At 22.2% G+C, this 25,354-nt stretch overlaps 5 protein-coding genes across 5 annotated transcripts; 3 read left to right on the top strand and 2 right to left on the bottom strand. All coding sequences in view use genetic code 6, as the record gives it.

Annotated features, from left to right (window-relative positions):
• Positions 1-558: 558 nt before the first annotated feature.
• On the top strand, positions 559-1,258 carry TTHERM_000621169 (transmembrane protein, putative; the record flags this gene model as incomplete). The annotated part of the gene is made up of 2 exons (XM_012798093.1): positions 559-635; positions 706-1,258. The coding sequence occupies 2 exons, from the start codon at positions 559-561 to the stop codon at positions 1,256-1,258; spliced, it is 630 nt and encodes a 209-aa protein (XP_012653547.1).
• A 1,255-nt stretch (positions 1,259-2,513) lies between these two features.
• TTHERM_000621168 (transmembrane protein, putative) lies at positions 2,514-3,170 on the top strand (the record flags this gene model as incomplete). The annotated part of the gene is made up of 1 exon (XM_012798092.1): positions 2,514-3,170. The coding sequence occupies one exon, from the start codon at positions 2,514-2,516 to the stop codon at positions 3,168-3,170; it is 657 nt and encodes a 218-aa protein (XP_012653546.1).
• Positions 3,171-3,740: 570 nt separating this feature from the next.
• On the bottom strand, positions 3,741-6,458 carry TTHERM_00621160 (hypothetical protein; the record flags this gene model as incomplete). Its single annotated transcript, XM_001017941.3, has 2 exons — positions 3,741-5,464; positions 6,170-6,458. 2 exons carry the CDS (start codon positions 6,456-6,458, stop codon positions 3,741-3,743), a joined length of 2,013 nt encoding a protein of 670 aa, XP_001017941.1.
• Positions 6,459-15,638: 9,180 nt separating this feature from the next.
• TTHERM_00621140 (hypothetical protein) lies at positions 15,639-16,388 on the top strand (the record flags this gene model as incomplete). Its single annotated transcript, XM_001017939.3, has 2 exons — positions 15,639-15,952; positions 16,325-16,388. The coding sequence occupies 2 exons, from the start codon at positions 15,639-15,641 to the stop codon at positions 16,386-16,388; spliced, it is 378 nt and encodes a 125-aa protein (XP_001017939.2).
• An 889-nt stretch (positions 16,389-17,277) lies between these two features.
• TTHERM_000621139 (transmembrane protein, putative) lies at positions 17,278-17,886 on the bottom strand (the record flags this gene model as incomplete). Its single annotated transcript, XM_012798091.1, has 1 exon — positions 17,278-17,886. One exon carries the CDS (start codon positions 17,884-17,886, stop codon positions 17,278-17,280), a length of 609 nt encoding a protein of 202 aa, XP_012653545.1.
• Between the last annotated feature and the right edge of the window lie 7,468 nt (positions 17,887-25,354).

The following is a 25,354-nucleotide window of genomic DNA, read 5'->3' as shown; positions in this document are numbered from 1 at the left end:
ATTAATATAAAAATCTATCTATTCATTTATGTTTATAAGTAGTCAATTAAAATTAAAAAAATTATTTTATCTGTTTTTGTTTAGTTTAAAAATCTGAAAAATATTATCTAAATATTTTAAATGCTATCTAATAATTTTCCCTATTTATTCTACTAAAAATAGTAAATTTTCTGTATTAAAAATACAAAAAATGTGCTTATTTCAAAGACTTTTGGAGAAATATTCTAAAAAAATAACTCAGTAGTAAATATTTCATAGTTAAATAATAAGGAATAGATAATTTAGTAAGATTATAAAAAAATATAAGTCCTATTTTTAAACTTATGCACTTAGAATTCACTTATTTTCTTATCATTATTTACATAAAATTAATAATGCTTCATAATGACTGCTAAATTTTGTCTAAGATACATACATTTCTTTCAAAAAGAAATGTATTTAACTGTTTTTTTTAATTTATTTAAGTCTAGACTATATTTATGTGTGTCTAAATGTTACCATTTTGATTTATAGCAATAAGTATCCATTCTACTTGAAAATTGGTTGATTTTCTTACAAATGTGCATATTTAATATAAAAGAAATAAAATTTTAACAGAGATAATAGACAAACATCAAAAAGATTTAGAAAAAAATGTATCTTTAAATGATTTATTTTTAACTATCTTGATCTTTCTAAACTCTTTTTATGTTTCTCTTTTTCTAGCAATTCATTTTTACATGCTATGATTGGTTTTTCCATCAGACATCTCATCAGGAATCAACATTTAAGATCAAAAATACTCTTACATTTTGCTTAACTTTTTAATTTTTAGAGCAAAAATAAGGTGAGCCCTCTCTTTCAAACAAAATAAAACCTAATAGATAACATAAATAAGATTCATGTTTAACAAACATACTTTATTTATATAATCTACTTTCTACTTTATATAAATATGACATCATCTATTTTTCATCAAATAAAGCAAAAGCAAGTAGAGGCAAGAAAGAGTACGAAAATTTTATTGATATGCCTTTTTAAATTTAAAATCAGTCCAGCAAGTGTATGTAGCAAATACAAACACATGAAAGACATATAAACATACACAAATCATTTATTAAATTCTCTCTATTTAAGGAAACATGAAAAAGATCAAAAAATTGAACTAAGTAATTAAAGAGAAATTAAGAAGAAAAATTCTAAAAGTAACACGTTATAAAATTTTATTTTCCTCTAAATAAAAGAGAAAACAAAGATATTATTTGCTTGCAGATCATGATCACTAACTACTTTATTTTTTATAAGTTATTTGTTTCATGCTCTTTATTTATTTATTCATTTATAAGTTTGTTAGTAGTGTCGTGTTTTTATTTTGGCTAAGAATTATTAACAAAGAATTTATAGGTCAAGTAATAGAATGCTACCACCAATTTTTGAAGATAAAGAAAGATAGTATTACAAATTCATACTAAACATTTTTTTGCTTCTAGATATGACGCCAATTGATTTGAGTGTTGAATTATAGTCATAATTATAATTATTATAAATAATAATAACTATTATTATTACATATAGATTGATGAATATGCAGTAAATAATTCTTCTTTGGGGTGGATTGTTTATAAAGGTATTAAAATTGAATAAAATTCAAACAGCAAATCCAATCAATTTAGTCGATTATCATAAATCTCCCAAGCTCAACTAGTTATCAAGAAAAAGAATTTTTTATTAGAATAGCTAGCTATGTTCTGAGCAGAAGATTATTTATTTACATTCACTAGGAATAGTAGCAACAGCAAAAAAAATGTTGTAAAATTGGTTCTGATTCCTACAAAATCTTTATCAAAAGTGGATGTGTTATTCATTTTTTAATTGTCGGCAATAATATCAAACCAATCAGTTACCCATACGATGAACCAGTTAGAGGTAGTTTTATTCATGTATTATCAACCAATTTATAAACTGATAAAAAATTCTTTAGTACATAAAATTTCTCTCTGGTCTGTCTATTTTGTTCGTATGTATTAAGCCTAAAAATTAATAATGATAAGAAAAAAAATCGATGATTTCTACATTATAAAAATTTTTTATAAAAATAACGAAATCATCATCCAAAATTTTTAATAATAATAATAATTTAAATAAAAGCAAAAAAGCAATACAAACAAATAAATAAACCAAAACCAAGTAAATACATACATACTCAGAAGACAACTCTAAGAAAATGAATAAAAATATTGAAATTGCCATTAGAGATAAATCCAACTCAGTTACCAAACAAAGACGCATTTCATATCCAGATAGTTAACGTAAAAATTCCTATAGTTGTGGCAAAAACGCCCACAAGATCAACATTAACAACCTCAAGAAATGCAAGCAAATTATGCAACCCCAATGAAGGGTAAGTTAGATTGTTTTAAACAATCTTACTTCTACTGATAACTGAGAGTCACTGAAGGTTGCCTGAATAAGGTAGGTATGCACAAGCCAGGATTAATTTATCCGATGCTTCACAGCCTCTATTTAATTTAAACATGAAACATTTGAATTATTTACTCCTATAATATATATATATATATAACTAAAAAATTAAAAACAAACAAACAAAAAAAAACAACTCCATCAATTGCTCAGTAGACCTTCTTTTGATAGCTCAGTTATTAGTCAAAAAAACCAACAAATTTATCTAAAATAATATATAATACAAAGATAATTTGCCTACTAAAAAATTTTACTTATACTTTATTCATAGATTACATATACTTTTCTTCAAAAGTATTTAATCATATTTGTATTGTGTTTGTATATTTTTTCATTCTTTAATACGAAAATTAAGTCTCAAATTTCACATTTCTGCTATCATATAATTTAATCACCATCTTCTTACTCTATTTCAAATGCATAGATTACTATTATTTTTTCATTTATTTATTTCAAATGATAAACACAAAAAAATAATTCTTAAACATTAAATTTTTTTTTAATTTAAAACGATAAATAAAATACTCATTTTTATTTAATTTACACTCCATTTTTGTATTTTCAATAATTTTTTATTACTTCTTCATTAAAATTTTCTATTATATTTTTTATGTTTTTGGTGCATTTGCATTTTTTGTGTTATTTCAATAAACTTTTTCTCCTTTTCATTATTTTTAATAAAAAATTCAGTACTATTTATGCTAATATGAGAATTAATTTTACAAATTCCTACATTTTTATTTCTAATAATCTCATATCAAAATAAATTCTCATCTTTAGTTAAAATCTAAAAATTTTCTAATTTAATTCAAATTAAAAATCATTTGATTTAATTAAATTGTTTTAATTTTTAAAAATAATATTTTTATTATATAAATATAAAAAATAATAAAAAACCAAAACTTAAAAATTTATTTTAATTTGAATTTTAAAGATTACTCTAAATTTTCAATAAAATATTTAAATTTTTAAGAAATATCTAAAATTTCATTTGTCTTTATTTATAAAAAAATTGGAAAAAATTTAAAAATAAATAAATAAATTTGAAATATTTTTATTTTGGAAAAATATATTAAAAGATAAAATAAAAAAATGATTTTATTAATAAACAGATTAATTTTATTGAAATAGATAGAATAATTGATTGATATTTAAAATCAAATAATAACCAATAAAGAGAATAATACTGTTTGTCTATGAATTTTGTTTAGTATAATAGTTTTTATATTGATTGAAATTTGATAATAATTAAATTGTTGCTTGCTTGCTTGCTTTCTTGCTCAAATATTTTTGAAATTTCTAATTTCCACATATTCTTCTATGAGAAGGAGGACAAGAGGTTCTTCTTGCTTGCTTTCTTTAGGTAAAACAAGGATGTTTGTAATTGGTTAATTTCTATTGTGTTTTTCTATCTTAAATTCTTCTAAGTCAACCTTCTAAATTGTTTCGTTTTGATACAATACAATACATTTATTGTGACCAACCATTTATATTGACTTAATAGTTTCACCAATGCAGAGTTGTATCTAATCCAACTCATCTTCTGTTTCTAAATCAATAACATGCAATTTATTTTATGGGTCAACTATTATTAAGAGATCTTAGCTAATGAGGAACTTACTAATCACAAACTTATATTCAGAAAGATCAAATTATTTAATCATATCGTTGGATTCAATATTCCAGAATTCAATACAATTTTTAGGATTAACGAATGCAATTGTGTTTCTGTCAATCATGCAAGAGAATTTAACTATAAAATCAGTTTCAAATAAATGCTACCATCTCTAATTTATTTTATAATCGTAGACAGAAATACCGTACTTTACAACTAAGTCTCCTTTAGCCAAATCAGGTACTGTGACTCCGTAAGCAACTATGATGCTATCAATATGAGATTCAATTGGAGTAAAAGTAACAAATTAACCTTCATTCTAAACGCTAAAGTTACTCCAATTTTCGTAGAGGGAATTGTTTTTTGGGTCTGAACGTTTATCTTAAGGAAGTGAAAGGAACTTTTCAACATCAAATTCTAAATAGAATCTTTGGGAGTTACTCTCAGATTTAACTCTGTAATACAACTTATTTTAGCCATTACTACGCATGGTTTCTTATTCGAGAATATATCCAGGTTAGCTCAAATCCTTGCTGGCTATGATTGTGGAGGTATCAAGGTCCAAAATTTCAATTTCTTTAGTAAATACTACTTCATCTTCAATGAAGTTACCTTTTTAGCTAAAAAGACCTATTAAATTCTTACCATTTAAAGAAAATGCCATCTCGAAGCTGTTTATGCTGGTGCTGTAATCAGAGTCATACTAGAAGCTCTTCTAAAATTCAGGATTTTCAAAGTTTTCATCTATTTTGAAAACCCTTAGACGACGCTCTTCACTATTTAGCACACATAATTTTTAGGACTTTTGCAAGATAAAAATGGAGTGAATATGGTTTAACCTGGCTAATTTATGAGCATCATTGAATGAGTTGGTATCAAGTTGGAACTTAATTTTCTGTTATTCAATATCCCAAACTCTCAGTATTCCCTTTTCACCAGCAGCAATTAACCATTTATTATTGTTTAAAAGCAAAACACTTTCAAAGTTTTCTGAAGGATCATCACAGATTAATTAGGCTTGAATATTATGTATTCCCCAAGCAATGTTACGAATTTAAACATAGTTTTTCAAAACTATAGCTATTTCGTTTTCGTTTAAGACCAAAAAGCGTGAAGCAGGACTCTTAAAAGTTATCTTTTGCTCAATACCAGTAGAACGCTCAAGAATGTTGATTTCAAATCCCCCTTTATCTTGCAAGGCTAAGTATTTACCACCTGGGAATATTTGAATACGTCTGTACATCTTTCTAATGGTTTAGAAGGATTAAATAATTTTTTTTTCCTCAATGTCCCAGATATTAATATAACCACTAACCATCAAAACACAGATTTCCTTAGTGTTACTAGGGTTAATAGCGATTTGTTAAATGTCATCAGTTGTAGAAATCTCTAAATATAGTTAAAAATTAAATTAACATCTAAAATAATACATTAAATAGCATGCCTGTAAAAAAAATTGCATTAAAAAATATTTTATTCATTTTTTTATCAATAATTAACAATTTTGAAGCAAAAATATTTTGCATTAATAAATTTCAATATAATTTTCATGCTTCTAATTCTAATTAATAAAATTCTATGTATTTATTTTTTATTTTATTTGAATGAATAAATAAATAAATATATTGATTTATTAATTTATTTATTTATTTCCACTATCAATCGATTAAAAATAATTTATTAAAATATTCTTTTTTACTTCCATGTTTTATCTCTACAATTTCAATTTTTTATGTAGAATATTTCGTTTTGAACAAGTTATATTCACATGTATTTTCACAATTACTAAAAAATCAAATATCATATTTTTTTTGTTTGTTAATTTTTATTATTATTTTACATTAATCAAGTAAAAGAAAAGTAAAAAGCAATAATTTAAAGGCAATTTATGCAATTCAAAACCTTAAACGCATTTTTGATATTTGTTGCCATTTTTATGAATATAAAAAAAAATATTTTGAGCTATTTTTAGGGAGTCTTTTTGTATATTTGGAAAATTTAATCGAAGATAGAAAAAAATAGATTTAAGAACAGAGTGATTCAGACAAAATGAAAAATACAAAATTTAAGAATAAAAAGAAAAAATAAAATTACTCTCCCAAATTAAGGGGTCCTTCTTGTTATCTAAATCCATAATTTAGAACTTATCAGCTGAATACATGATAATTCTGTTACCATTTCCTCCTATCATTGCTTTTGCGTAAATTTGACTATCTTAAGCAGGAATTCCTGTGATCAAATTCAAGTTTTTCATACTTTTAGGATCCCATAAACCTATGTTGTTGGCGCCTGCAAAGTCGCAAAGATTACCTGCATGGGTAACAATCATTTTACTGAAACTAGGTTAAATATAATACCCAGTTATGTCTTAATTACTTTCCATCTATATTTATTTTTATTTATCCCTATATTTGATATTAATTATTTTGCTATATTAATCAACTTAAAAAATTTTTATTATTTCAATTATTCTCCTAGTCTCTGTTGAATATTTTTAATTAATTAATTAATTTTCCTTCTTTTCTTTTCTCCATCACTCACTCATAAAATTTTAACACAAAAAAATTAGAAATAACATGTAATTTTTCAAAAATTTTTAACATATTAGTTTTTTCTCACTAATTTCCTTAATAATATTAAATTTTTGATGATTTATTTTTGAGTTCAGAAAAAGGACTTCAAACTCACTCTGTAAAATGGAGGCATTTAGACACTTTAACAAAATATTGTTCAAAAAATAAATTTCTGTAGAGTATAAATAATTATCTCATGGCATAATCTAATTGCTAGACAAATAAATAATAATTTAAAAATTACTATTCTTTTCCTGATAAAATATTTAACAGCAAATAAACTATGTGTCTCGTTAATCTATAAGCTGATAACTAACTAACTATTATAAAACTTTAATTTAATATTTTTTAAAACAAAGACTATTGAAAAGGATAATAAGATAGGAATAATTTTATTAATTTTCATTTACCAAAGTAAAATTCATGGCAACTAACTAAACTATAAAACCACCTTGATAATTTTTAAATAAGCAAAAGTAAGTAAACTCATAAATGAAGCTATCCAACAAATTAATTTACTAAATAACTAAGTAAGTAAATAAATAATTATTTGTCTATCATAATTTTATTAGTTTAAAAAATTAAAATAATATTTTCAAATTGTATCCTTTATATCTCTAATAGGAAATATAATTTACTGAGTAAAATTTATATTTTTTTATATTTAAATTATAATTCAAAGAAAAATATACACCTTAATTTAATTAAAATTCTACTAAGAATTGATATTTTCTTTAAAACTTCAAACAAAAACATTTTAATTTGATAAAAAACTTAATTTTATTTGAGTTACTCTTATTATAAATACAATTTATTGCATATAAAAAGCTTAATAACTATAAATTTAACACTAATATGACTTAATTTTTAAATAGAGTCTATTTGATTTTTAAATAAAAATATTAATTAAGAGCAAAAATATATTTTTTAAAATTAGAAATTTGTTATTTTTATGAAAAAACTATTAGGTATTTTTTGTAAATATAAATTAAATATTTAAATAAATCCAGTTTAATAATTTAATGCTATTATAAGTAAAATCAAAATTAAAAGAATAAAGTATTTACAGGTATTTATTTTTAGGTTTTGTCATATTCTAAAAAAAGATTTTACTGTAAAAGGTTCAGATTATTTTCTCATTAGGAATTAATTTATTTACTGAATCAAAAAATTTTAAGAACAGCATCATCTACATCATTATTCAAGGCTTAACAAAATACTTAAAAGAACAATCATTTTTTTGGATTATTAATGGGAAAATGTAAAGTTTAAAAAGTAAATTTTGAAAATTATGGTTAAGTATTTTGATAAATTATCGATGCAATTAATATGAATTTATCATCTATCATTCATCATATTTTTTATTGTACAATTGCCATAAATTTTTTAAATTACCTTCAAATATATCTTGATTGATATTATAATTTAGCTTAAAACAGAAAATATTATTTGTTAATTAAATATTTTTTAACTAAAATAAACAGTGTTTTTTTGATTCTGATTTTTTTGCATAAATTCAAAGAGTCTCTTTATCCATTAGCTTAGTTAAATTTAATTCTTGAGCATTTAATTTAAAATTCTATCTAGCTTCCCTACCACCTAGTTAGATGTTCTATAAAGTTTAAAGAAATTTATGTTAAAATTTAATAATATAAATCAGAAATGATAAAAATTAGCATAATAGCAAGCTTACATCTTTTTCTTAATATTTGAGCGGGGGCATTTTAAGGAAATTTAAATTTTTTAAATTGCATTTGGATTTTATTTTACTTACGTAGTTAGTTAGATAGATAGATATATTGATAGATTTATAAATAGATAGATATATTGATAGGAAGATATTATTTTAACTTTAAATTCCCACTACTTTGAGAAAAGGCGCTAAATCTAAAAAAATATTCAAATGTATGTAAGCTTTACTTAAATAAAATTGATTTAATGGATTCTAAGACTTTTAATATTTATGGAAGGTTAAAAAAATTAGGGTCTATTTTAATACAAAAAATTTTCGCACTATCAACAAATTTCTAAAATATGACTCGCTTTGTATTAAATTATTCTTTGGAGGCGATTTTACCCGCTAAATTAGATAAACACTGCTGCTTTACTTTTAATTTATTTATTCCAATATTATTCGGTGACAATAAACCAATCAAATAGAACATTAAGGAATACTATTTATACTATTTCTTTTTTCCATAATAAAGCATCTAAGTGTAAAACTAAGTAAAATTCAAACATTGATTGCATGTTTTAATTGCAATTGGTTTTTATTTTTTATCCAAAAAAACTTTTATATCACAACTTGTTGTGCTAATTTTTTAGAGGAGAGAGCATAAACTAACAAGGAAAAGGGTTAGATTATCGTTTAAATAAATAATTTGCATAGCTTTTATAATGAATTGTATTCATTTAATTATGAAATTAAAATTTTAGAGCGAAGGAGGTAAAATTTAAAAATTAAGAGGTATTTTTGGGCTTAAATTAGAGTCTACTAAAAATATGTTTATTTCAAAAAGCTTTTTCAATAGAACGTAGGTATTTTCAAATGCATAAGCTATTTTAATACCTCAGTGCTTCTCAATTTAAAAAAAACTTAAAATTTATTCTCTTTTAATGAATTAAATTTAATCTTATTAATAAGAGTTTTTTGCAACCAAATATTTTTCTACTATTTTAACAAGTTGGTTGAAATAAACTATTCCTAAATAATAATAAAAAAGACATCTAAATTTTTGTTAATTAATAATCTAAAACTTTTTCAAATACTTTACTTGCTTGATAGCTTTCTCGATATTTTATTATAAAAGCAAAGTAAATAAATATTTGAAAATAACAACCATCGCTCTATTTTTATACAGTTTTCCCACATATTTATTTATATCCAAACTATCAAAAGAGAGAAAAAATAATTATCATATAAAATTCTAATAAAAAACCGTAAACGATTTAAATAAAATATTTCTTAGCAACTGTTTTAAAAGAATTAAATATCTTTGTTTAAGGAAATATATAGTAAAAATTTTAGCAATTTTAATATTTCAAGAAAATTACGAAGAATTAAATAAATTAAATAGGGTGATTTTTGATAAATTATGAAAAGCAAATATATTAATAAACAAATACACATTTATTTATTTGTAAAAGTAATTTAAAGTAAATAAATTAAATCAATAGTAAATAAATAATTAAAAATAAAAGTAAAGAAATAAAGGCCATTCTAAATTAAATATAGCAATAGTAAATAAGAGAAGATAAAACCAATAATAAATATTTAAAGGAATTTCAATCAACTTAAAATGCCGTCATTTACATTTAAAATAATACAAACTTTTATTAATTGTTTTTTTTAATGAAAGAAAATAAAAAATAGCTCTAAAATATGTATTTAAATACTTTGTATTAATTTCAAATCATAGTGCTATTTCACTTTAGTACAATAATTATAATATTAAATTAATAATTCAGATTAACTTAGTTGATTGTTTTTTTTTGTAATTGTTTGGTTTAGGTTACTAAAATTAATAATTCAGATATTTTTTTACACTTAATTTCAAATTTAAGTATCAATAATTCTTTTAGCAGATTTTACTTTTTTTAAGCGAAATCCGGGTATGTTTTTACATCTGTTTGCTTGTTTGATTAACTTAATGAAAACTTAAAAATTTATTTGAAATTTTATTTGGATTTGAAAAACATAATTTTGTACATCAAATTCAAAAAAATTAAATATTAAATAAAGATGTTAATCTTCTTACTCTAAAAGCAATAGCCTAAAAATATATATTAAAATGTAATTAACATGCTTTAAGGATTCCTTTTACACATTTGATGCAATGGATAGAGTGAAAGAAATTAGTGAAATCAAATGAAATTAAAATATATAAAGGAAATCATCCAAAGAAATTATTTCTGAAATTTACAAATTTTACAAATCATATACGTAGGTAGCTATGATATTTGACACTCTAAATAAGAGAGAGAGAGAGACAAGGAGGGGCCTAAAATAATTTGAAATAGAAAACAAATTTATTGATTGAAATAAATTTAGATTTATTTTTGGTATAAATACGGTGATATCTGATAAGATATATTTTGATTGAGAAGCGAAATGTTTTATAAATATGATAATAACAACATTAAATGGGAGTGTTATCTTTCTTTTCTATATAGAAAAAGAGATAGATAAATTGATATTGTTTTAATAATAATTAAATATCAATTAAGTCAGAATAAAAGCAAATAATTATTGCAATAGTTAACATTTTTATGATTTATTTTTTTTCAGAGTATGTTTAATAACTAATAAATTATGTATATGGGTTTCTCTTATTAACTTGAAAATATTTAGTTAGTCAAATACTTGCTTGCTTGGTTTCCTCCTCTTCTTAAAATTAATAAATTTCAAATATTTCTCTTTACGCGACAATTTAAAAATATCAAATAATTTTCACAGGTATTTTCATTCGTAATTTCTTCCCATCCTATTTATCAATCCCCAATTAAGTTTAATTTGTTTCTTTTCCTTTTTAAGGGAAGAAGAAAGATAGAATTTCACTCTTTTTCTATCAAATATTAATATCGACTACTTACTTTTGTTTAATATTATCCAACTTATTCTTACTTAATATTTGCGCATTTCTAATTTCATAATTACCCTAATTAAATTTCAAACTAAATATGAAAATTTTCTTATTTCTTTCTTTTATTCTATCTATCTCATCATGGTATAATTTCCATTTCTCTATATCCGCTCTAAAAGTCAAATCCTATTTTTAATTTTAATAGGCAGTCATTAACATAAGAGGAAAACTGTATCCTTATATTTTTTTTAAAGTTAAAAATAGAGTGATTTTTACATATTTACTAATATTCTGTTAAAGTTTATTTCCCCTTTTCTTAAATAAATTAAATTAACTCTGTGAGTTATCAAATATTATCAATAAATTAATAATAGAGTCTACATATAAAGTAGTAGAGTAACCCTTCCACTCACTGAGAAGCTATAAAAAATTAATTATATTGAATTATCTCTTATCAATCGCTAATATCGTAAATATAATATGTGTAAAAATCATCAAATTATTTGCCTTTTTATTATAGAAAGTAAAGTAATCCTAAATGATTATATAAAATAAAGAATTTATTTATTTATTTAGTTAGTCTATTTATCATTATCATTTAAATTTCTAAAGAGATTTTTTATTCATTCTTTTGATCCTCCTTTGAGGCAATCCATAAATCATTTATAATTCTCATGAAAAACAGTAATTATTTTTCAATAATCCAAGACAACATTATGTTTCTCATTGAAAAAAATATATTGAAGTGTATTATCTTGTAAGTGTCTTTCTAATATTGTTCTTCGTTTGAAATAATCAATATTTATTAGATTATAAATTCTATTCTTAAATTTTACACTTATATAAAATTTATTTTTTGACTTATCTAAATACAAATGAATGAATCAATTAATGGAATAGTTAATGAATGACCTACCTACCTACCCGTTTTCTATTGTATAAGAAAGTAAAAGTTATAATACTTATTTGAAAAACATCAATAATAATTAAACACCAATACTTATCTTTTTGAATAGAACAAATTTTTACAAGTAAAAAATAAGAAAGTTGTATGTAAAAAGAATAATTTTGAAGTAATCTTTTTTATTTTAGCTGCTAAAAATAAAAAAGTGAAGATATCTCGTAGGTTAATTAAATAATATTAATTTAAGTATTGACTAAAAGGTGAAAAACATTTAATTTTATTTGACATTACTTATTCTTTGATGAATGAACGAACTAAAGAAATCTAAAAAATTTATGCAGATAAATTTTATTTTTATTTTTTTATCATAATTAATTTGTAACTGATAAAATAATATTTGTGCTATTGGATTTAACTAATAATAGAAATAAATCTACTAATTTAATTGCTTAAAAATCTAATTTCTAGTAATAAAAAAATAGAATTTTAACTGGTATTTAGTTAGTTTGTTTGTTTGCTAGTAAAAGTGTTCGAGATTAAAATTTGCAAAAAAAATTAATTAATTTTATAAAAGTAATGCAGTAATAATAAATATTTATTTATTTATTATTTTGCGGATTTTGATCTTACTTAATAATATTTGTAAGCATATCAATCAATCTAATTACCTTTACTTATTTACCATTATTAGATGCAATGTTTATTTAAATTTTCCTTCTTCCTTTCTACTCTTGATTTTAAATATTTTAGTGAAAGCAGATTCTATTTTCAGTTTTATTTTTTTATTTTTATTTTTAAACAGTAGAAGAAATGTTTTTTTGAATGAATATATGCAGAAGGTTGAAGAGAAATCACATATTATTTAAAGTGTGTATTTTCTAAGACTAATTTGCATGGATTTCTTCTATTTGGAGAGCATTGAGTGGTATAAAACTTAGGATAGTAAATAAATTGAGGAATACTTGATTAAAAAGAGATAGAACAGACATAAAATAGTTTTTTTAATTAAAATATAAATAAAGCAAAAAGGAGATATTTGATAGTATCATCTTTTTAAAAGGTAAGCTTAATAAATTTAATTATGCTTTCTTTTATAATTCTTAATTATACCAAAAGCAATACTTGAATTCATAAAATAAATACCTAAGTGAAATCTCATTTGAAATAAGAATTTTTAGAAAACATTACACTTTATTATACAAAATAAATTTCCTAAAAGCTCACAGATAGATAGATACTTAACTAACTACCGATTTACTTACCTACCTACCCATTCAATGATAGTTTTAATGAATCTAAAAATTACAAAGAATGTATGGGTTTATGAATAATTTAATTTAAGATTACATAGCAAAATTAAGAACTGCGATGAATGCTTCATAAATTATTTTTTTTTTTTCTTCTATTTTTTAATAATATAGAACCTCTTTATAATTTTTAAGAAGAGTTTTTTTTATTAGCTGTTTTTTCTTATTGAATATTTAATTATTTTCTTGCTTCTCTATTAATTTGTAACAATAAAATTCAAAAACAGTCAAAACAAATGTGATACAGGTGAAAGCGGTAAATATCATAGATCAAATTTAAGTGGTTAGAATATAATTTAATGGTGTTTTAAAAGAAACTTAAAGCTCAGATATTTTGCTCTTGAAAAATCTATTTTCTAAGTAGTTAAGATTTATTATAGCACAAAATATAAAGCTGTTCTTAACCTTTACAATTTTATCTACTATATATTTTCAAAAATTAAATATTCTAACTATTTAAGAAGGGAATTAAGTCGATATCAATAAATATTTCGATTATCTTCTAAAAAAACCAAAAACAAAAATATTAAAATTTACTGAAGATTATTTCAATAAATTAATTTAGCGGTGTTTTTTTACTTGTTTAAATTAAAATAACACACATTCGGTTTATTTCATATTATAACTTATTAAAATGTATTAAAATATATTAAAAATAAAAGATAAAATATTCAAAAATATACTTTTATTTAATAAATAACTTTACTTTCACATGAACCTGCTAGATATTTGTGGCTATTACATTGATTTGAAAATATTTTTTGCTCAAAATCTATTGTTTTAAAATAATGAAATGTAATATTTAGTAAACAATCTACTAATCTTGTTATTAAATACATAAAATAATTTCATGTTCTTAAATAATACCTTCTAAAACAAATCTGTGACATGCATAGAAATAACCAAAAATCAACAAGCTTTTAAAAACTAAAATATAAAATATAACATAATTTGCTTTTTCAAAAATTTTTGTGTGATAGAAAATATTGAAATATCTTCCAAGAAGTGATCAAATTAACTTAATAGTGAGTCATAAAAATTTTTGGATATTTTATCTTCAATGTAATCTGCCTTAAATAGAATTGTATTTTTGAATTTAACTAAAATATTTTTTGATAAGCCATTTTTCAAATTTGATTGTAATAAGAAAAGTAATTAACTGTAATGAAATATGAGCGAAAATCTTTTATAGTTGAGGTAAAGGATTAATACTTTACATCTTAATTGATAAAAATTATATTTTAAATTAAATAAGTAAAATAAGCATTACAAAACCTAGCTGCAAGGCGCACTATTAATGGTATATTTGTCAATTAGAATGTATAAATGATTCTAAATAGAAAAAATTTTAACTGAATTAATAAATTTGATGACTGGCAATAAACATTTCATTTAACGAAGCAAAAAAAAAATTATATTGATATTTATAACCAATAATTTTTCAGTGCTTTTATATTTAGTACTAAGAGTGGAGATTATGAGAATAATAACAATGATATTGGGGCAAATGGATTATTTATAGGTTACTGAAAGATTAATTGATAGCTATCATTTTTTGAAAAGGCTACCATTTAAAAGAGATTAAAAAAAGTGATATGTTTGTGTATGTATTAGTATTTGTAAATAGATAGATAGATAGAAAGAGAGAGAGATAGTACTTAGATAAAAGAGAGATTAGAATTTAATAGTAAAAATTTGCACAATGTACAAAACGATAAATACCTTAGTGGTCTTAATTTTGTATAGGGTAGGATGGAAGAAATAATCAGATTTTTTTAATAATTTACTTAATTAATTTTGATTGATAAACTAATAAGAATTTATTTAATAATTAGAACTTATCTATTTGATTATTATAAGAAAATAATTAATTAGTTTTTTTGTTTGTTTGTTTGTTTAAAGAATAAGTGAATGTCGAAGAGGTATATTAATTAAAGATTCATTGAATAATTAATAATAATTAAAAATAAAAAAAAAAAATTAAAAAAACAAAATCAGTAATAATTTAAAGAAAAGAGATTAAAATAAATAAGTACATCTCCTAACTAAAATACTCAAACAAAACAAACTATTACTTAAATAAATAAATAAATAATTATTTTGGAGACATAAAAAAACATCCAAAAAATCCATTGGTTAAATACACACATACATTCTTAATAGTATATAAATACATTCATTCATTCATACTTAAAAATGGATCTTGAAGAACTACCCTGCTCTGTTAATGGTATAACCATATCCCCTCCTTCAACTCCTGATAGATGGGGCTTATAATATCACTTTAAGTTGTTGCACTTAAAGAAGGATTAAAATGAACAAATTGAAGAAACAAAGATGATCAGAAGAAAAAACATCTTCAAGATCAAGGAATAACAAAGAAAAAAGAAAAACCTCTAAATGAAAAAATAGCAGTACCTTGAGATTTATGTCAAGGAAGGCGATTCTCTCCAAAACAATCTCAACACCACCTATTTCAATGAATTAGACTCAACTGCTTTCTCATAATTGTAATTAAATAATTTTATTTGAAAAATCACTTCGCTTTGATATTTTTACATTTTAAATTTGTGGTTTTATGCAAACTACATGCCAACATAACAAGCTAATACACAACCTCTTACTATCACATAAAAAAATTGTTGAAAATCTACATTCAAAATCTGATTTTTTTAATTAACAAGATTTGTTGAAGTTTTAAACAAAAAATATTATAATCCCAACAAAAACACTTCTTTTCTTGATCTTTCCAAATTATTACTCAATTGGCATATGCGGTGATGCTCCCCACCTAAAACAAACAAACAAACAAACAAACAATAAATCAATTAAAAAACAAACTAAATAAACAATATATTAAATATTCTTTCTATAAATTATAGTGAATCCCTAAATTCCCTCGACTTTTTCTCAAGTTCTAACAATTCTGACAATGAAACAGCATGAGTTGACTAACCTCGCCTTTAAATAATCTAATGATTTCCTCAACACAAAGCTTTTTTTTTACTTAATAAAGTGAATAAGAAAGATATTTATCAATCAATCAAACAAACACTAGATTATAACCAACACAAAAATTCTAACTCCCCAACAAAACGCACTCAAAAATAATAAAAATAGCGCTTTTTCTTCTTAAATCCTTCTATTATAAAATTCTTAGACTCAGCTGCCAGATGAGTGTGCTTTTTTCCCTTTTTCTAATAATAAACTAATATAAAAATATTTTCTCTTTAAATCAAATAATAACAATTAGAGACCTACCCACCTACCTACCTACATATTTATATATATCTCAACTAATCCTCTGTGAGAAAATAAAGCCTTGAAACTCAAAGCTTAATCTTTCTTCGCAAATATGAATTTTCCTAACTTAATTTCCTAACTAACCCATTTTCCCTAATTTCTCTAATAAACTAACTTTATATAAAAACCTTAATCACACAATTTTCAACCAAAATAATGTCCTCTCTCTCTCATTTCTATAAATGGAAGCTAAAAATTTACTCCACCAATGCATATTTACGAAATAATCATGATTATTGATTGATTGATTATTTGAGCACTACACTCAAAATATGAAGAAAAACCAAGCCTCCTGCGCTATATAATCAATCATTCAATCAAAGCTATTCCTGCATCTTCTGATATTGCGACTTTTGATCCTAAAGTATTGTCTCCTTCTCTTCGCGCTAAAAAAAACTGCAAGGTACTAATCTAATATTAATCAAATAATACCAACGGCTCTCCAGTATATTTATACCGCCAATTATTATCAAATATCAATTGATTAGTCACTAATTTACTACTATCTTAATAAAAATATTTCTATGCCTTTTCATTTGATATTATTAATCAAAAGGAGAAAAAGACTATCCTTGATATTATTAATAATAATATTTGATTGATTGATTGATTTTGAATGAAGATAAAATAACAAACAAAAAAACAAGCAATCAAATAAATAAATAAAAAACAAAGAAGCGATTGATTGGAAAATAAAATAATAAATACTTATTAATCTGAACAATGATACTATATGACATATATAACATTCATTCACACATAAATAAATAAATACATATATAAATAAATAAATTGTGAATATTTAAAATTTCTTAATCCTAAAAAATCTTTAATATTTTTGTAATAAAACTTTGTCTTATATTTAGTGTACAAAATATAATAATATAAAATTAAAAATATCTAAATTTTTAGCTCTTTAATGTCCACATTTTTTCATATGTCCTTATATTAATATTATTTATTCATAACTCCAACAGTAGATTAGCGCTATTAATTTATAATTCAATAATATTTCTTTGTAATTTTTAGATTAATTCTATTCCATATAAACACTTTTTTCATTTATTTTATTTAGAATACACCTTCCTTCCTTCTTTTTTATTTATTTATTTTTATGAAAGAAGCTCTTACATATTAGCATATAATTAGTACCAAACTTTTTTTCTTTAATTCATATAAAAAATCAAGTATTTCTTTAACTTTTTCAGATTATTTTTCTTGATGAACTTCAACCTATTAATTTGTTTTTCATATTTTTACTATTTTCGCAAATCGTATATTCACTCATTAATACTTTTAGAAAATTAGTTAGTTTTTTTTTCTTTTCTTAGAGTGTCAATCCTTCTTAAAACTATATCAAATAATCTTTCTACCTCAAATAAAAGAATAAGCAAGTTTTTGTTCTAATTCAAGTCATTTACACATTTTTAGTACATGCAAATTTTTAATTTTAATAATCAAGTCATTCATTTTAAATGATAATGTAAATTATCTTTTAGTTACTTTGTTATTAATTCAATCTCTGTCTCTCTCTCTCTCTCCCACTTCCTTTTTATGAGCAAAGCAATCAATTCATATCTCCATCCAACTTTTAAAAACTCTATGTGCTGGATGGGGAAATTAGAGTATCTTGCTTCATAAACGCTTTAGATTTGCTTATTTTGAAGTTACTTTTTTTGGAGAAGTCTAAATAAATGATTAATTAAATATATACCAAAAATCTAATTTAATTATAAATTTGGCTCTTACAAATTTTATAACTTCTAAGACAATTTGTGATTTTTAAAAATCTTATTAAGCTTTAATTAAATTAGTTAATACATATAATTTTGAATTAGTTCTCATTAATCATTATTAAATTTCAAGATTTAAGTTTTCATAAACTCTTGGAATTATTCTGTCTATCATCGACATGCTTGATTCTTTCATTAATTATCAAATAATAAAATATGCAGTGATAATTTTTTTGAAAATTTTGTATTTTTGAATACAATAATTAATGCGTTTGTTATATTACTAAAAATAATATCTGATAATTAAATATTATTTAGCCAAAACAATAAATAAATTGGATGCTAATATCTAATAATTAAAATAAAATTTTTTTGAATCAATCACATTATCAAAACTTAATATTTTTTTGAGCTGTAATAATTGCGAGTACTTAGCCTTAAAGTGACAAGTTTCTAGAATAAATATAATATGTAAATTTTCTTCTACTTTATTTGAGAAATTGAATACATTTAAAATCTTAAGTTTTCCCACCTATTCTGCTTTTAACTACTTGATATGGAGGAACTGGATACATTCCACTTAATTATTAAGTGTTTTCCTAGAAAAATATCTGAAAATAATGATCACAGCTTCTCACTTCGAACATAAATTAATGTTAAAGATAAACATTCAAATAAATTTGAAGCAAAGCTTTGTGTATCTTTAAAAAATAATAAATAGGTAATCAGCACTATTAATGAAATGCTAATTGCATAAGGGAATTTCAAATAGATATCTTTGTGCTTGATTATTAGCAAGATTGCATAAGAAATCCCTGTAAAAAAAATAAAAATTAATAATAGAAATGAATTAATTAATTGATTGTGCTTATTAAAATTTAATTCCCCGAACAACTAGTTGCAATAAGTATTATGTGTAAAAAGTATTTAGAAAATAATTTGCCCTCTAAAAATTAATATATATAAAATTCAAAACCTAATGTTTAGCGCTTAATTTGATTGTTAAATTTATGATATAAAAAAGGTAATATTCCTAAGTAGGTGACATTCCTTAATTTATACGAAAATTATAGACTAGACTTGAATGTAATTCACATTCAAAACAAAAAAAAACAATAAGTAAATAAATAAATTAAGAAAGAAAGAAAGAAATATTGATAGTAAATTAAAATAAACTCTATGTTTTTTCTTTATACGCTTATGTGACTTTGTTTTATTAATATAGAAGGAAGAGTTATAAAGGCTTAAATCATTAAAAAGTATTTTGTGTATTTGCTAGTTTTTATTAATATTTTTTCATTTAAAGCAAGTAATCATTTTAAAAAAGAGATTTGAAATAAATTAAGTTTACTTAAAAATATTCTATAAATTAAAAACATATTTGGCGAGAGAGCTAATTAGCTATATATCTATATATCTTTTTTGCTTGATAGAAAATATAAATGATATTTTGAATTGTATTTTATATTGATTAATATAGGATTTCCCGAAAATTTAATTATAATAAGTATTTAATTTTTTCTATTAGACAGATTCTTTTTATTTTATTATTAATAAGGCTTTAATCTAAACCGCTTCATTTTCTTTACCTCTTAGGCAAAATGTTTAATTTTGAGCTCTCTTTCTAGCCTAATTGTCGTTTTTATACTCATACATCTTAAATAGTTCAGCCATATTTTTTGATCACTTGACCAGATTGAGTAACATTTAAAACTATTAATAAATGTAATAATAGTCAAAAGAGAGTGTTTAAATGAATGTATATAAATAATTTAATAAGGTTTGGCTGGGTGCTTTGGCTATAAGTTGTTACAGAATTAATCAAGTTAGTAAGGATTTTTATGCTCTTTTTACTAATAAATTCATGATTTAGCTTATTTGATAGCCTGATAAAAAAGCGCTTCTATGCTGGTCTGTTCCATTTTGCCAAATTATAGATTAATACAGAGATCAGTTCACAATAATCCTATCAAATTTTATAGTATTATTATAGTAAGTTTTTCGCCAAAGCCAGTAAAACTTTATCTTTCCTAAAATTTTGAATTTATTAAGACAAGGAGAATTAAAATCAAAATAGATAGATTCAAGCCTCTTTTTTTCTTTTAAAAAAAAATTCAAAATTCAAAAAAAACAATCAAAGCGATTCTCTAAATTAAAGTTAAATTAAATTTATTGGACTATGCAAATGTTCATGAAAGTTCTTTTTTTAACAGAATAATCTTTTTTAATGTGTAAACTATTTCAAAAACGTGTGATTTCTAACACAATTCTGTATTGCCTAAATAAATTCTACATCTATTTTGCAAGATATTTATTCCATCTTACCCTAAACTGATAAAATCGCGTCGTTTGTTGATCAATTTGCTTTCTTAGATTTTTTTTGTATTTTATACTCCTACCGCATAACAATCAATCTATGCTTGAGCAAAATTATCAATGTTGAACACTCGAATACTTTTTAAATTTTTAGTTTCCCACAAACTCACTTAATTGTTTTTGATGAATTCTTAGTTGAGTTAAAAACACTCTAATTTTTCCGTTTATATTAAATATTTACTTCACAAAAATAGAAAATTTTTACTTGAAGATATTTTTTTAGTAAATTAATCCCTACCCCAAAAAGATCTTAGTCTCAGTAAATATGTAGTTAGTTATTTAGTTAGATTGATAGATAGATACTTAGATGTTTTCTTTGAATCAAATTAAAGTATATCTTGAAATAGTAATATTTTAATCAATCAAAGTTGTGGTTTGTTTATGACGGTCTTTCTTTGTTATAGCATCAATCAGTTATTTAATGCTATATTTTCTATTTAATAATTTTTTTTTCTTTTTGAAAAATATTCATTCACCCTTTTAATACAAATTGTTTAAGATATATCTTAATTTCAATCAATCAATCAATCAATCAATCATTATCAGCAGGTATTTTCTAAAAGTTGTTCAACAAATTAATTTCCAAATAAATTCTTAAAAAAGGTGAAATCTTTTATTCCACTTTTAAATTCAAATAACTTTTAAAGGTATCAATCAAATTCAACAAAATATTGCTTTAAAATATTTTTAATAATCTGAAAAAAATCACTAGAATGTTTTAGAAAATATCATTGTGAATAACTAAAATACATCTGATGCAGGATCACTAAGAAATTTGCAGTGTAGTATTTTAAACACATACGTATGTAAATAATATCTTGCAGAGCTTTTAATCTTTTGAGCACTTCTAAATATTTATGGAGCCAAATATTTTTTAAATTTACTCAATTTTCCTTTCAAACAAAAATCAAGCGCTTAAAAAAGTGAGTGAGTCGTTTATTTATCAAAGAAATAAAAATAGAGGATTTTAATTGAAAAGAAATAGAATGATACAAAATCCATCCAATTATATTCTAAAACGTACACCAGTCAATCAATCGATCAATCATTGCTGAGCTCAGATAAAAGATTATAAATAAAATTGAAATTGGAGGGAAAGTACAAAGATTTAATGGCATGTCATTCAATCAACATAAAAGAAATTTATGATAGTATTGATTAATTCATGTACCCTAATAATTTATTTTACATGGATTTTTTAAGCGCTAAAAATATGCGCTTAAAAATTAAATTAATTTAATCGATTTCTGCACACACAAAATCTTACAAGGGAAATAATAGAGTAGATGATATTTAGAGAAATTTAAAAAATATTCCACCCTATAAATATTAATTCATTGATTCTTTAATAAAGTTGAATTTGTGATTAATTCATTTATTTATTTATTGAATTAAATAAAATGAAATAGTTGTAAATAAATTGCATCAATTTGCATGGCAGGAAAATTAAAATTTAATTAATTAGAATTAAAGATAAAAATTATTATCATTATCACATAAGAAATGAAATGAAATTAAAGTATTAATCAAAATAGTGTATCAAACAGCACAAACAAACAAACAAAGCAATTATTATTTGATCTACAAAATTTTATTTTAGTAATATTCTTGTTTGCTCTAACTTACTATTTATTTAAAAAAGAAATTGTTAGTAATTGATTTCAATTACTTTCTTTTGATTGGTTTTCCCCTAAAAAAAAGTTAAGCTCTGTTGACGCTTTAGCTAATATTACAAATAATTTAATATTTTTTATCTTATTTCAACTTTCAAAATTAACCCTTTTCTTGTAATAACTTTATACCATTCTGTCAAATACATGTTAACAATTATCAAAGTTTCTTTAGTTTCATTTTAAACAAGTATTAAATAATTGTTAACTTTACAACTTAACAATAAAAGAACTTAATGGAGAAAACAAAATATAAGTGTTGTAATTTTAGTCTTAATTTGAATGATTGTAAAATAAAAATTTAAAAAAGATAATATTTATGTGGCTTTTATTAATAATTTTTCAAAAAAAAGGCTATTCTGATTGAAATTACCTTATTTTTTACCAAGGACATAAAATTTTAATTGATTTTACATATATTTCTAGAGTAACTTGTGTTCTTTAATTCAGATTACAAGAAAATTTTGCAAATTATTTAGAGCCATTTTGAATTGTATGAACAACTAATTTAGACTGAGATTTAGATTCAGGATCAAATAAAAAATATATAAAATAATACTTACTAAGATAGATTTATAGCAAAACAATTATTTTTAGATATTACTCATAGTAAATGTATATTATTTAGTAAAAATCAATGAACGAAGCTGGTTGCCCTTTGACAGGATTTTTTACAGTAAATTTTACTTAGCACCAAACATCAAATAGAAGCTATTGATTTAATACGAACCTTGCTTACATATTTTCAAATTTAATGAATTTATTTTGTCTCTAACTCCAAAAATCTAATTTAAAAGAGGATAATTTTATTTTATCCCTATCAATTTTCTATTTCTTTCTTAATAGATTACAAGTATTACCAACAATAAAAACTTAAAGTATGGCTGATAAGCTTCAATTTTTTTTTCTATTTTTATTGAATTTGTTTAATTTTTAGTATAAAACAAAAATAATTGAATTTATTTTCACGTTCAAAATTTATTTTTTCATCTTACATAAACTGTTAAAGAGTTGAAAGCCTTTTAATTTTTTGAATAGTGTAATTTTATTCATCTTTGTTGAGTACAAAAATAATATAAAAGGATCTAATTTAAATATTAAATTGATATCATTATTTTTTATTAAAGATCAATTTAATTTTTTGAGTAAAATAGAAATAGTTGTTTGTCGAACATTCATTAAATGTTGATATAAAAGAATTTATTTATCAATCATCAAAATTACTCTTAGTTTTATTTCTAATTGTATTTATATATCAGATAGATGTCTTTGTTGATTTTAATAAAGCACTTTTAAGTGATAAAAATCACAGTCATATATTTTCATATCCAAGGATTAACTACCTTAACAAATAATTAATTTTTTACTTCTCAAAATCCTTTTTACTAGCTAGCTAGATAGATAGCTTATACTCATAAATACTAAATTTAATTTTTATTGAAAATTTATTTATATAATCTAAATTTATTTAAGAATATCTGAAGAATTGATCATGAACTCATTTTTAAAAATGAATCACTAAATAAAATAATTTTTAACTGTAAAAAAAAAAATAAAAATAATATATGTTGGCTATCAAATCCACATAAATAATTAATTAACTACTTAGTTATGGTGTTTTGAGCCAAAAATTCTGATAATTTAATTCAAAATATCTTAATTAGTTTGATCAACGAAAGAAATAAGATTTATTTTTTATATTACATATAAATTTTTCTACACTTTTCATATAAAAACTATTAATAAAATTCTCCACAAATTAATTTTTATTAAGACTCTCTCTCTCTCAGTAATTTAAATTCTGAAAGTAAACTAAAAATACCGGTGGTTTTCACAAATCTAAAAGTAGAAAAGATTAACAAATAAATAAATAAATCAATGGATTGAGTTAAATTGATTCTTTATTTCCTTTATTCACCATAAATAATTATCATATATTTATTTTTTAGATAGAATTTTTGAGATTGTTGGCAGAAACATTTTAGATTTATCTCAGAAAGCTTGCAAAAAAAATATTTATTAGTTATTAGCCAATTTCGCGCTTTTTATTTTAATTTGCTTCACCTTTGCATATAATTTTAGCATGTTTAGCGGTAAGTTTTCTACTAATAAATTTTGAATAAACTTAACTATGACAATCAATCAAGAAATATTAGACGATTAATTACTTATTTATAAAATATAAAACAGAGTATGACATCAAAAAAATAATCTTAAAAACGTCAAAATAAATCTACAAAATTATAATAAATTTTAATTTTAGAGTGCTTTTTATATTGAAATTGATATCTTATTTTAGAAAATAGAAAAAATAGATAATTAATTACATACATACATACATATAAATAAATATAAAAATTTAAAATAGCTCACTTTCTTTTTTGGTTTACCCCTTCATATTTATATTTATTTATGACATTTAATTTTCAACAATAAAAGGAGTAAGTGAAAAATTTATTCTGCTGCTTGTGGTAAAAAATATAGGGTGAAGGAAAAAGAAATTAAAATTCTAAATACTTTAAAGTAAAATTTCACTTTGTGAACATTTTCCCATCAACTTGTTATTGGCTAAAAATACAATAATCAATATTAATATATTAGGTTAGCATTTCAAAGAAAGATGTGGTGATATGAAAGTAAATTGATTAAAAAAAAGTGGAGTGTCTGTCTCACTGTATCAAAAAAATCAAAGAAAAGAAATAATAAATAAATCTATTAAAAAATACATCCAGAAAAACAAGCATTTCATAATTAATTCTTATATCAAATTAAGCACTAAGAAAGCAATTGATACTAATAGGAAATTTCATGATAAAGTATTCATTTTTAT

The sequence above is a fragment of the Tetrahymena thermophila genome (assembly GCF_000189635.1).
Source record: "Tetrahymena thermophila SB210 genomic scaffold scf_8254605, whole genome shotgun sequence".
Classification (NCBI taxonomy): Eukaryota; Ciliophora; class Oligohymenophorea; order Hymenostomatida; family Tetrahymenidae; genus Tetrahymena; species Tetrahymena thermophila.
The sequence above is the reverse complement of the archived record's forward strand: the minus strand, read 5'-3'. Positions and strand labels throughout refer to the sequence as shown.